At 38.3% G+C, this 13,222-nt stretch overlaps 1 protein-coding gene across 5 annotated transcripts in view; it reads left to right on the plus strand.

Annotated features, from left to right (window-relative positions):
* Positions 1 to 799: 799 nt before the first annotated feature.
* PTPRK (protein tyrosine phosphatase receptor type K) overlaps positions 800 to 13,222 on the plus strand; it is a 296,820-nt gene continuing 284,397 nt past the window's right edge. For all 5 annotated transcript variants that reach the window (XM_058021651.1, XM_058021652.1, XM_058021653.1 and 2 more), the window contains exon 1: positions 800 to 884. In XM_058021651.1, the coding sequence (XP_057877634.1) occupies positions 875 to 884 (10 nt within the window). In that variant the 5' untranslated portion in view covers positions 800 to 874. The remainder of the gene's footprint in view (positions 885 to 13,222) is intronic.

Below are 13,222 nucleotides of genomic sequence, written 5' to 3' on the forward strand. Positions count from 1 at the left end.
TCATTCTTTCTTCTCTCTTTTCCAAGCCTACTTAATGGCCTTGAGTTAAGAATGGAATAAAAAACTTACTGAATGAGACAGGGCAGACATTACTGTGCTGTATGGGAATTCTGTCTTTTTTTTCCTCCCATCATTTGCATTCCTTCCATTCTTCTTTCTCTCTGTCACTTCTCACAACTTTTGTTGAAAGGTTTTCATATTTGTTGTTTGTGTGACCCTGAAAAAATGCCTTGCTATGTTATGCTAGATTGATTTAGTTAATCAAGATTACCCAATTCATTCTGCATCAATTATTTATTTTCTAAGTAATTTTAATTAATTTTTCTGACTTTTGTGGGCACAATATTTATCCTTGTTGTCAGTGTTTGGACTGTTTTTGCTTTCAGAGTTTTTGTTTTTAATCTTTGATCTTGGTCTATTATTTGCAGTTTCTCCTGTGGTTTAGGTAGCATGTTGCTTTTTGTCACACAGACTCTGAGATAGGTTTCACTTGAATTGGTGACTTCAGGCTATGATTTGCTCTGACAGAAGGTGCTCTTGGGGGAAATTCGTTGTGTGGAGTAGTGATGTTTTTACCAAAGAGAGCGGAACAACTGATGGGCGAGTTGTTTGCAGGTTTCAGCTTTGTAAATGCAAGCCTGTGAACTGCGGTACAAGGCTGCATGGGCACTGCAGTTGAGGTGGGCCCCAGGCAAACACCTCTGCTTGACTCTTGGAAGGTCTCTGCTTTCAAATAAACTAATAACAAATTTCTTCTCTAGGAGGATGCACGTTCGATGATGGTCCTGGGCCCTGTGACTACCACCAAGACCTGTACGATGATTTCGACTGGGTGCATGTCAGTGCTCAAGAGCCTCACTATTTGCCACCTGAAATGCCTCAAGGTGAGAAACCTCACAGATGCTGAAGGATAAATTATTATAGAATATATAGAATATGACCTTCTGTCAGAGATCCCCACTTTAACCTTGGTGATGGAGATCATATAAAGGAACAAAAGTAATAAATATAGCAATCTTGGTAATTGAGAAACCTTCTTAGACCAAATGCCCCTTTAAAGCTGGGGTGAGGCATAGGGAAGGGAGAAAGGAAGCCATAATTTCCTCTTTATTCCGTGTGGAATTCCTGTTGACTTGAAGCAAAATGCTGTGTTTTATATGACAGCCGATATATCTATTCAATTATTCTGGTAGGCACTAGAAGAAATGGTGAAAAAAGGGATACATGCAAAAACCTCATACACTGATTCCTTCTTTCCCTTCCCCCCCCCCAACCTCCTATCATCTGAAGGTAATCAGAAAAGCTTGATTTATGGAAATATTGCTGTTGTTAATTACTATTTAGGACAGGTAATGAATAACTGAAGAGGCACAGCCTACATGACCTTGCCTGCTCACCTTTGATGAACAGCTTAATCGGCGCTTCCCAGACAGCATGATATGCTGAGAGAATGAAAGCATTTGAAATTCAGCTACATTTTCCAATTAATAATACATTAAGTAATTAATCATGCAGAGGAGGAAAAAAGGTCATGGCTATTTTATTTGTATCTAAAAGATTTTGTGAAGTGAGGGATGTGTGGAGAAGGAGTGAGAAATGTTGCCACACAGAAGTAACCTCACCTCTGCATCATTCTTTCCCCTGCATTTTGTGTACTGTTGTGAATTATTAATGGTGGTTGATCTATATAATTTTACTTCTTAACTGCTACCCAGTGGGTTCCCCCCTGCTTTGGAGTCACTGATACAAGCAGGTGTTACCATGCCCAAGAACTTGCAAAATAAGTTAATTAAGCAAGACCCACACTTTATTTAATGGACTTCTTGGTGCTTCAGTTTTGCAAAAGGCAGAATAAATTTAAAACCTCAACGTTTGTGATGGTCTTATATTAAAAAAAGTTCAAAACAATATATACTCTAGAAAGGCCAAAATTAGTTACTATTCAGTTTGTGTTTTTCAGAATGTACATGTTTTTTATAAAAATTGGAGGTATCTTAATTATGATGGAAACACCATTCTGGGAAAAATTAGGTATTTTTAGACGTTTGGCACACCTTGTACAGGAAGAAGAGCAATTTGAGGAATTGTATTTTGAATGAATCTAAATGACAAGATAGCTTCTTGCTTATTCCAAATAACATACCTGTCATCCTTAGGCAGTTCTCAAAGTTAAATGACACAGTGCTCTCTGGCATGTGATTTCTTTTCAGTTCTGCTATAGACTCATTTTTCTCTGAGCATAGCACATGCATTCTTTCAGAACAATTTTTTTTTTTTTTTTTTGCATCTGTATGCAAAATTGTGGCTGCTCAAAAAATTCTATCAGAATAAAGGAATTTTTCAGAGATAGACCAAAAGAGATACAGAAGAAGCTCTGGTTATTTTTTTTTTCTTCACTTGGTCTTCCCATTATAAAATGCTAGACTTCTTGTATCAAACTTGATGTTTGGTGACCAAGATGTGGACTAAAACTAAGCTTCAAATCTGTTCTGACCTGATGAGCTTCCCTTTAAGAAGTTCAGTGTTTTCAGATTCTGAAGATGCATGCTATACATTTATATTCAAGTTCATTTGCGTTTGAAATAGCATGATTTTAAATTAAATCTGAAAAGGTAACATGGGTGTAGAATGAGTGCTGAATTCTTCTGGTGGATCTGCAGGAAATGGAACAGCAAGAGGTTCAGGCAAAAGCAGAAGGGAATTAACTGTGTGCAGTCATCTGCTTTGCAGTGCTTTAACATTGGTGACCCTGATTACTGCTCATGAAGAAGTTACCCACATAGAATTAGATGTGGTAATTAAAGTATAGGTCAAATACTACTGCAGTTTTCACTATGACAAATGCTGTGTTGTAAAACCTGTAGAAGAAGCTAGGAATCTCTTCGGGACCACTTTTTCCTGTCCTGTCAGTGGCAGCAGAGAAGGGAAGGAGTACCCAGAAAAACTAAGCAGCTAAGAAACTCAAGTCCTGGAGTAGGGGCTGTTTTCTTTCCATCTCTTCTTCTCAGGGTCTGTAGTCCTTCAGCTAGGCACAAACCTCTGATCAACACCTCCTCTACATGGACACGTTTTTGTAGTTGTTGGGGCCCTTGTCTTTCACATCTCTTTGGAATACAATAAAGTGGGGCTCCAGGTATAGATTTGTCTCAGGAGGAGCACTGGTTTACCACTGTGATAACAAGATAATACCCTTACAGTGAGTTTGCAGCTTTCAGGGCTCTGACTTCACCACATTCACAGAGAATCATTGCAGTTATAGAAGATTATAGTCAATTTTCAGTCTTCAATACCTTCAGAAAGACTTATTAAAAAAAACCCCAAACAACAAAACCCCCCAAAATAAAGCATGGAAGAGAGACTAGGACGTGGAAAAATAGTAAAAGGGGGAAAACTGACAATTGCTAATGTTATGGCAAACGCTACATTGACAGGTGCCAATGTTTTACTTTTCATTCAAGGGGAGTGGTAGTTGAAATCAATGTTGTGCTTTGGAGAGTGATGATGAATCATGGGAAATTTCAGACCTAATGGCACGTGCTTCAGAGTGCTATGAAAATATGAAAACCTCTGCTAATGGAAAACATTGTACCAGTGTAGCAATAGTAAATGCTATTGGTAAAGCAAATGTAATTACCTCTGAGTAACTAATGCAACTTCAGATTTTTTTTAGACTGACCTACATTGTATTTCTCAAGCTTTGAGCAGAGGCAAAAGCCACTTATCTTCTGTTATGGGAAAAATAAATGCAGTACATAATGATTAATTTAAAAACAAAGTGAACACCTTAAGCAGGGGCTTGAGTACAGATTTAAATACCAACTTGTAAAATGTCTGAACTGTGGCGTACATGATAAAATCTTTGGATTACTTATTAAGACCTGGGAGAACACATGATTTCCAATATTAGCTTTGTAAGAGCACATAAAACTGGCTGTGCTAGATCAAGCTAAAGATCTGCTGAATTTTGAGTGTAGCCATTAGCAGTTGCCTAGGCAAGAAGTTGTGACAAAGAAGTGCTGATTTGTGCCCTGACTGCTCTCCTACTTTCCAGCTGTTTGGCATTTAGGAATGTTCTCAACTAGAAACAGTCTTTATTTATAATATCCTCAAGGAGTCTATGGTTTTGCCCTGTCAGTCTTGTCTTGCTGTGTGTGGGCTCCTTGAAGGCTTCTAGTGTCTGCTTTGGGCTAAAACAGAGTGTCAGCTTTTGTTATGGAACATGGGGAAATGTAGCTCTTCTTTTTTTTTGGACTTGCACACGACTTCCCTTTTAAACATGTTGTTCTTATGTACAGGACATGTGCAAAACTGAGTACCAATGGTCTCCTTCCACCCATTCAGTTTTTTTTAAATACCTCTTAAATAAAACACAGACTTTTCTCCAGACTATCATTCTAGGTCATATAGTCCAAGACTACTGAGATGTTCCATAGGTGGAAATGGTTCTGCAACTGTACTTTTGCACTTTGTGGGAGGCAGGGCTGGTAAACAAGTGTTGTATTTTTGTAGACCTGGTGACAAAAAATGAAGAGCAAATATTTACCTTGTGGTCTTGGTCCATCTAAAGAAAGACATTTTCTAGATGTTCAAACAAACCCTTTAGAGCATGTATTATGTTTTCACGTGTTATTTTTATAGATTATGCTACACAAGATAGCAATTGGAGAATGCTCTTAAGCAGAAATCCAATTTTGTCTATGGATATTTTCCAGTTATTTTAGGGGATTATTCATTGTGTGTGGATAACTTAATTTTGTGGTACACAGAGTAAATAATAGTGCTTTCTTATACCACTGGAGATGTGCAAAGGGGGATTTTATCTGTATTAATAATACATTTACTGATGGTTTTACCCCTAGATAGAGAAGACAGTTTATTTACCCTGTTTGCTTTGCCTGTTAAAAGCAACATTAATCTGAGGCTATGCAAGGTCAGGGCATGAGAGCTTGTAATGGGCTGTGTGATGGGAGCCACTTAATGAAGGATTTTTTTAATGTAAGGGCTGTTACCCTCCTGGTTACAGATGGGTTTTGAAGAATGTCTCAATTATTATGGACTATACTGATGTGCTGAGATGGACAACTTATTTCTGGTCTCTCAGATGGATAATGTGCCTGGATTGGATGTGTGCTATTTTTTTAAAACTGATTTTATAGAAATCTAAGTAAACTAAATTAACAGCAGTGAGGAAAGTCTTAGTTGCACTTGTCATCTAGCATGACTAAAAAAAAACCAGATTAAAACTTTAAAGGTGTTTCTTAGTATTATAGAGTTTTGCAAATGCCGACTTTGTTACAATGAAGAGTATTGCAGAAATAATTTTTTCACTTTACAGAAATTGTAGATAAACTTTTATGCCTCCCCACTGAAGAATAAAGCTAAATTCATTACTCCTAAAAAAAAGAAACAAAACAATTCTGAAAAGTAAAACATCGACACATTCTGGTTTAGCCTGGTATTTGGTGGACGCCTACACAGATATTTCAGAAGAGAGTGTGTATATGGTGAAAGGTATTGGAGATGGGAGGAAATGTGTTGAGAAAAAAACTTGGGCTGTACTTTCATGATAATTTCATTTTTATGATTGTTAGGTAGAGTATCTGGCTGCTCATTACCACATCCTGTTATACCCAGAAGCATTCTCATATTTCTGCCTTCTCCCAGTTGTTTTGATATACATATGGGTGTGTACTTGTGGGGATTGGAAATAAAAAAAAAGTATGCAGTGTGGGCCAGCTAGTTCATTGCGCATCTGTAAAGGGATTTGCTATGCCCATGCAGCTGATGAGGACACGCTAGCTGGTGGCTTGGTGGGCTTGTGTAAACCTCTAAGGCACCTGAAAGAGATATGAAAATTACATCCTTAGATTTGTGTGAAACTTAAATGTTCCCGTACAAATAAAGTTGAGTATTTGTTGTGATCTGAAAGGTCAGTTGTGCTTTATTTAAGTTCTGCCTTGTACAGAAAGGAAATAACTTTTGTGTCACCTGCATGATGCAAAATGAATTTCAGCACAGGACCAAGGTAAGCGTTTATGAAACATATGACTGAGAGAGGGGAGACAAAAGGTCATGAAATTTGTGTTTTAATATAGATTTCATATGGATTTAGCTCAGGAAGGAAAGCTGTAATGTAAATGTCATATAGATGAGACTTCTGGCCTTTCACTTCACTTAAACCTGAATTTTTCTGCTGTAAAAATGAATCCACCAACCCATGAATAAATTCAAATTATGTGGATGTGTAAGGATTTAGTCAGACAAAAGCCAACTGTGAAGCAATGTTTGGTGAAAAAAAGTGTTTTTCTTGAGGCATAGATAGGATTGAGAGCTCAGCAGCAGGAGAACCTTCACCATGTCCTGGGCTACTGAGCTCTGCTGCTCCACACATATTGTGGCAGCTTGCTGTTTTGTGCTACAGAAGGGTGAAGTTCAAGCAGGGTCTTTTACTGGATCCCTTTATTTTAATAGACAGGCAAACAAAGCTTACTAGTCCATTGAGCAGCTAAGAACTGAATTTTCAATATTTTCCTGCTCTATGACTACATTGTTGCTGTAAAGATCAGAGAAATTATGAGCAAGAGAACTTTTTGATGAGTGCATAGATTAGCAAATGCAATCCAGGGATGCAGAGGCTTTAAGATTTGAGAATTGAAAGATTATCTGGGTCATTACATTATAAAATAAATGCAAAATCTTGAGTCTGTGTTTGGGGCTGCTGAGAAATTCTGATTGTCTTTCTCCCTTTTACATTTCTTTATGTGATAATATATATAAGTTTTATTTAAGGTGGCTTTATTCTTTTTCCTTGGATGCTTAAGTCTTCATATTCTCCTTCACCCCAAAAGTTGACTGATGTTTATTTCCTGTTTAACTTGTCAATGCACTGTGGAGCTGAATTTATTTGAAGTACTTCCTTGATCAGAAAAACATATTTTCCTGCCTTCCTTGTTCAGTCAGCTTTGTGCTTGCTTTTTTGTCTGTTAGTAGCATTTGTAACAGAAAGAAACCTGCCTTGTTAGTCCAGTGCAATTAATGTCTGCCTAAAGAACGCGTGTAAACATCCTGATCCTATTTGGTTCATTCAGTACAGTGCACAATCCATCTATTGACCAATTCCAAGGATTCCCTGTTGTTCTCAAATACACTTGGCATAAAGTGAACAGTGGAGGGGGACAGGAAAGGATTTATAGATATTGAATGGTGTATCAGTGCTTTTGTACCTTTAGATAAGGCTTTTTTCATAAAAACGTTTAGGCATGAGTTTAGTATAAGTAGAGTTTTTGTAGTAATAGTAATAACTTTGGCATAGGAGAAACAAATGTGTTGGGTTTTCATTCATTGACACAGATTTCTTGCTTAATCTACACAAAATTACTTCACCTTCAAGGCCAACTACTATACCTGCATATCTACACTGATTTGGTTGGCTTTGATTTTTCTTTTCCTCTTATAAGTTTTGTTCAGCCTTACCCATTCCATCCATGCAGCCTTCTGAGAAACTGTTCCTTCTTTTTCCTTGTTATTTTTTTTTCCTACTTCAATATTTGAAATATATTAGGATGTTGCTCTGAATCTGGACTACTAAATTTAAATAAGGGGAGAAATCTGTTTGTTATGGATAGAGTTTCAAAGTAGTAGGTCAATCTTGGACAAATCCACCTTTGCCAACCTGCTACCATCTGAGCATTTGTAGCAGTCTTCCTGCTTGTTACACAGCCTTCTGTTGAGTGCTGCAGCTTTCTAGCTTCTGTATCTCAAGGAGTTCAAATGGGATTGGGCAGCATTGTGAGCAAGGAGAAATGACCAGCTCTGGTCAACTCTTGTCACTCTTGTGTCGCAGACATCTTTTTATGAACATCCTTTTCTTAGGATTTTTTCCTGCTGAGAAGCTGAGAGGTTTCAGCAACAAAATGTTAACAATGGTTATGTGCTGCTGCGGAATGCAAGAGGTGCGTCTGTGATTAACCCATCTTGGCCACAATTAATGGCCAACCACAGCCCAGTTAGCTTGGACTCTCTGTCCGAGACACAGACCTTTGTTATTCATTCCATTCTATTCTTAGATTAGCTAGTCTAGCCTTCTAAGATGAAGCCTCTCCTTCTATTCGTTTAGTATAGGTATAGTGTAATATATATATCATAAAATAATAAATCAAGCCTTCTGAAAGATGGAGTCAAATCCTCGTCTCTTCCCTCATCCAAGAACCCCTGTGAACACTCTTGGTCAGAAGCCTGGGCTGTAAGTGGAAGTGTTTAATTGCTTGTATAAAGTCAGCTGCTGTTTTGGTATTTGTGAATGTCAGTAAGAGGCTCTACCTGAAACAGCTATTTTGGTAGCATTGTGAAGGGTGAACAAAAAGCAAAATGGTGATGTGCTACCCTTTCAGAATTGAAGGGAAAATAGGGTTGCATAGCACCTTGGTAGCCTGGAAGGTGCTACAGGTTATATGAAGCATTTAGAGGCATTCAGGTTTTGCAAGAGTAGAAGTCCAAAGCACAGCAAGGAGAAGTGTTTATTTGGCTTCTCACAGCTTACCCTCATGGAGAGGAGCAAGCTAGCTCTGCTTTTCAGTACTGTGTCTGCCGTCAGTACTGTTGTCCTACCATCATTTTCATGTACATATATACACACACATGAGCAGGCATCACTCTCAGCCTGCTCATGTGTGTGTATATATGTATTTATTTTTTTCTCCTGAAGATAGCAGTTGCCTCGCCTTCAAATTTTCTGGGCTATTTTGGAGTGCAGTGGAGGGACAGACCCAAGTTGAAGTACTGCTGCTTCTCACGTGGCTTCATTTAGTTCAGAGCATGGGCAGAGTTTGTGTGCTTCTGCTTACAGAGGAAGGCATTGGGTCGGCACATCTGGTAACCTTGAACCCTCTGTTTGGCTGGACCCTCTCATATAAAAGATAACAAGCAGACAACTAGTGAATGCGATGTTACTTTATGGTTGCATGGCTGCTTCAGTTTGCTGTAAGTGTAGGTGGCATCCTTCCCTGTCCCTGTCTATGTCTGCTCCTATTCTTTAGCTTTAACATTTCTGTAGGTTGCCCTGACTGGAAACCTCATTGCTCTGCTTTCTGCTCCCACTCAGCTGTGTGCAATTTTTAGCAGTAATATAACCACATCTTGACTTGCAGGAGATGGAGAAGAAGCCAGATTAGAAGTAGGGGAAAAAAGCAAAATAATTTTACTATTTGGAAGAGGATAAATAAAAACAGAACCTGGGAACTATCTGGGGAGGAAAGTGAAGGACTTGATGTATGAAAAACACTGGTGTTCAGACAAGACGGAAAAAAAGCCCTGTGATAGAATGAGTAATGTACAGTGGTTGTTAATGCAGATTATTACTTCTGAAGCAGTAAACTTCAGAAAGAAGTGCCATGTATTTCTGTTGCTAGGGTGCTGTGGTAATCCTTTGTGCATGGGTACCTCCCCTTCCCTGGGCTAACTTCTGACTTTGGTCACAGTAGATACGAAGCCTCTTCATGGAAGGCAAGCTGTGAGATACTTTGAATTCACTGCAGAGCATTCCCAATTTAGTACAGTATCTGTTATGCAACTGTAAACTAATATGTGAATTACCTACAAATCTATAGCAATGGCAACCCCAACAATAGAAGAAGCAATGCCTATAAAAACAAACAAAAACCTGGAAGTAAGATGAGATAAAATTCGGTAAGCCAAATAGCAAAAAAAAACCCAAAAAAACCCAACAACAACAAAAGAAAACCCCCAAAAAACAACAAAAGGAAGTGATGCTTTACTTAATGTTTTCCATGTACAGTGTCTGAAATTTTCCTCTCTGCTTAAATATTGATTTCTGAGCTCCAACCCTTTTACTGCTCAGCATGCAATTTATATTCCCTTGTGCTTTTGCTGCAGGTCCATGCTGATGCAGCAGTCATTGATGTTTGTTAATAGTGACTACAACTGCAGTGTTAATATAATTATTATTTTACAGAACAGATATTGAGTCAACAGAGAAGGTTCAAACTTTTCTTAGGTTGTAGTGAGCAAATAAAGCAATTACTATTAGAAAACTGCAAAATATTTAATTTGTGCGTTTTTATTATTATTTGCTGTAGATACTTATTCAGTTTGGTTTTTAGAGCTAGTTAGTAAGATTTGTTTAATCTCTTTTTCCTTTTTTTTTTCCCCCTTCCTTTTTTATTTTCTTCTCTGTCACTCTCCCCCACACCAGAGCCTCTGCTGGGATTATTTTTTTCCCTTTCTCACCTTGCTACATAGAAACATCTTGAAAAGGAAAATCTGTTTTATGAGGGTTGCACAAATCTCATTTCTGAGCATGTAGGCTGTGAAGAAGCAATTGCTGAGGTGGTGCTTATTAGGGCAGGAGCAGGTTTGTGTCAGGTACAGGAACAGATTCAGTTGTTTTGCTTTGCTTTGCCTTGTATGAGATGTTTGTGTTTGTTTTTAGAATCTTGTTTCATCATTAGCATGTGTAATGTTTCTTCCACACACAGAGTGACATTCAAAGATGTCTGTTTTATTTTTTTGTCTCATCTCCTCCTGGGCTTGAAAGAGTAACCTTATTTAAGTATGTTTTAGAGAAAATTTTAGAATATTACTAAGAAATTAAATCCATAGGATATGATCCACTGGAAAAATATTACTTTTAAAATGCTATACATTATTTCATACCAAAACATGTTGCTTCTGTTCAAAGAAGGGTGGACTTTTATCAGATTTAAGCTGTAGTCAAAATCAGCAAGCAGGAAAACTTAAATTAGATCATACATTTTAAATTTGTTTGGCATTTTACATGCTGTCTATCTTGCAGAGGAAAAAAGCACATTTTCCCCATCCCCTCTAGCTCCCCCCATCACCTCAGCAGACTTGGAGGAACACCTGTCTTCTGTCAGAACCCTGCTTCTATCCAGACTCTTCTAGGCTGGAGAGCTATAATTAAGTAATACTCTGACCTAATAAAAGCTTAACGGTGGGTTTGATTTTTTTTTTTTTGTGGTGATTTTGCTTCTTATTTTTTGAAAAAAAAGAAGGATTTGATTTTTATTTGTTTTAGAGGAAACAGCTTTTAAAGCTCCTAGTCTATTCTGCAGTATAATCACAGGTTCAGGGGGAAAAAAAATACCAAAAAAAAGGTGGAACTTAGAGGTACACTTACAATATGTAGTGCTGGACTATCCCAAGGTACTCCCATTAACCTTGTATTCCTGAGGTGGGAGAGATGACCCAGCTCTCCACCTGTTGCTGAGTTAGCAAAACTCCCAAAATTCCTTGTGTTCTTCTGTCTTTTTAAAGAACAATTCTGAGGATTTGGCAGCTATTTAGTCTGAGATCAAACTATTTTTAGCTTCAAAAACCTAGCCTTGTATAAACATGAACCAGACCCACTGTACTCATTTAGAGAAAGTCAACAAGCAGCATGAACTAAGCATCTTTCTCATGCATTTGTGTTCTCTTAACTTATTCCCATGAATGAGGGATCACTAAGCACACAGCATACAAACAGAAGAAGCTGCTGTCATTAATTTTTCCTCTTTGGTATAGCTGACATCTTCTAACAAAGCTTTTACCTTCTATCAGCTTCTCCATTGTGTGTGCCAGTCTTATGGCTGGCTTTGAAATCTCCCAACTTGTGGACTTTCTTGAAAGAAATAAAGAAAATATGCAGCTGAGTGACATTGGCAGTGACATTAGCAAGTATCCCTTGTACTAGCAGTAGAGGTGTCTTCCTGTGCCTGCTGGTTACAGTGCAAGGGAGCAGGCTGCCTTGGCCCCAGGCTTTGTAGGTGGTCTCTTATCACTTTCCTCCAGACTGGCAGTAAGAGCTCTGCTTTCCAATTAGACTGCAGTTGAAGGTAGATATTAAGCCAGTATAAGTTTCCAATTAGGCTGCAGCTTCACAGGTCACAGTGAGCCATCCTAATACCTTACTGTTGAGTAAAGGGATTATTCTGCTCATCTTTACTCGCTCTCCTCCCTTGCCTTCATGTTTCAGCTAGCTTCCTCAGCTAGCTTTACTCGTCAGAGCTCATGGAGAGCTGATACAACTCATTATCCCTGAGAAAATGTTGTTGTTTTTCTGGATTCATCTGGCTTAGTGAATTGACTTGACTCAAGTCTGACAAGCATCACAGCCAGCAGCACAAGGGAATGAAGGAGCTGGAAGGATGAGCAGCATAAAAACAAGAGGAGAGGCAGACACAGGGAGTTCTTAGGTCACGTCACCTGTAAGCTGTAAATAGCAGTTTGTGTTTTGAATGTTGTGATGAATATAATCTTAATTTCCACCTTGTCAGCCTCAAGGTTTTCTTTGCATGGTCCTGCTGATGCCTTTGTATTGGATCTTGTCTGGGAACAAGGGTTTGTTCATTTTATGAGTTAGACAACGGGCATTCACACTTGTGTGTAAGTGCTCTTTCCAAATGTGGAGAACCATGTAAGCAGCTTCTTCGGAGGATTCAGACAAGTACACACTTTTCAGTATGTTTGCACGTTGCTGGAAAATGTTCTGCACTGGAATTCATTAAGTGTATAAGGAGATGGAGGAGGTTACCACCAAGTGAGAAATATTGGTCACCTAGGAGCAGATGACTGCACAAAGACAACTGTTGTATCAACATTGAATATTCAACATTCAACAAGGACATATTTGGGCAATGATTTAAAGAAAACATGGGTGAAAGTGTACAATGAACTTATTAGATAAAAAAGTATGATGATTCCTTCTAGACTAAATAAATTTTGCAACCCAACCAGCTGACCTAGTATGAAAAAAGTTCCTTAAAATTACTATGTAGATTTACTTACATTGTATGAAATTCATGTTACTCATAAGGTACACAATTTATTTTGCATATATAATTTATATTTATATAAAATTATGGTCATGTAATATTCATGTGGAATTTATATGAAGATTTTGATTAAGGAGTGTGAAAGAAGCAAAGTTGCAAAACAGTGTACGTAGCTTATGGGTAAGGATCAGAGAATAAATCAGCACAGGTGATTTTGCTGTGAGTGTCTGCTACACTCTATCAAGAGCAGGAAAGAGATGAAGCCCTCTTTATGCAGTTGGTGAAAGCCTCACAGTCAGAGACTCCAAGAGATGCTACCAACAGGGAAGGGCTGTTTGATTATGGTTAAGGGCAGCGTCAGCTGAAATGATCATGAGCCTTGAGTCTGAGATCCTGAGAATAATCCCCAGGGCTAACAGCAGAATTACAGG

The sequence above is a fragment of the Melospiza georgiana genome, chromosome 3 (genome assembly GCF_028018845.1).
Source record: "Melospiza georgiana isolate bMelGeo1 chromosome 3, bMelGeo1.pri, whole genome shotgun sequence".
Taxonomy (NCBI): domain Eukaryota; kingdom Metazoa; phylum Chordata; class Aves; order Passeriformes; family Passerellidae; genus Melospiza; species Melospiza georgiana.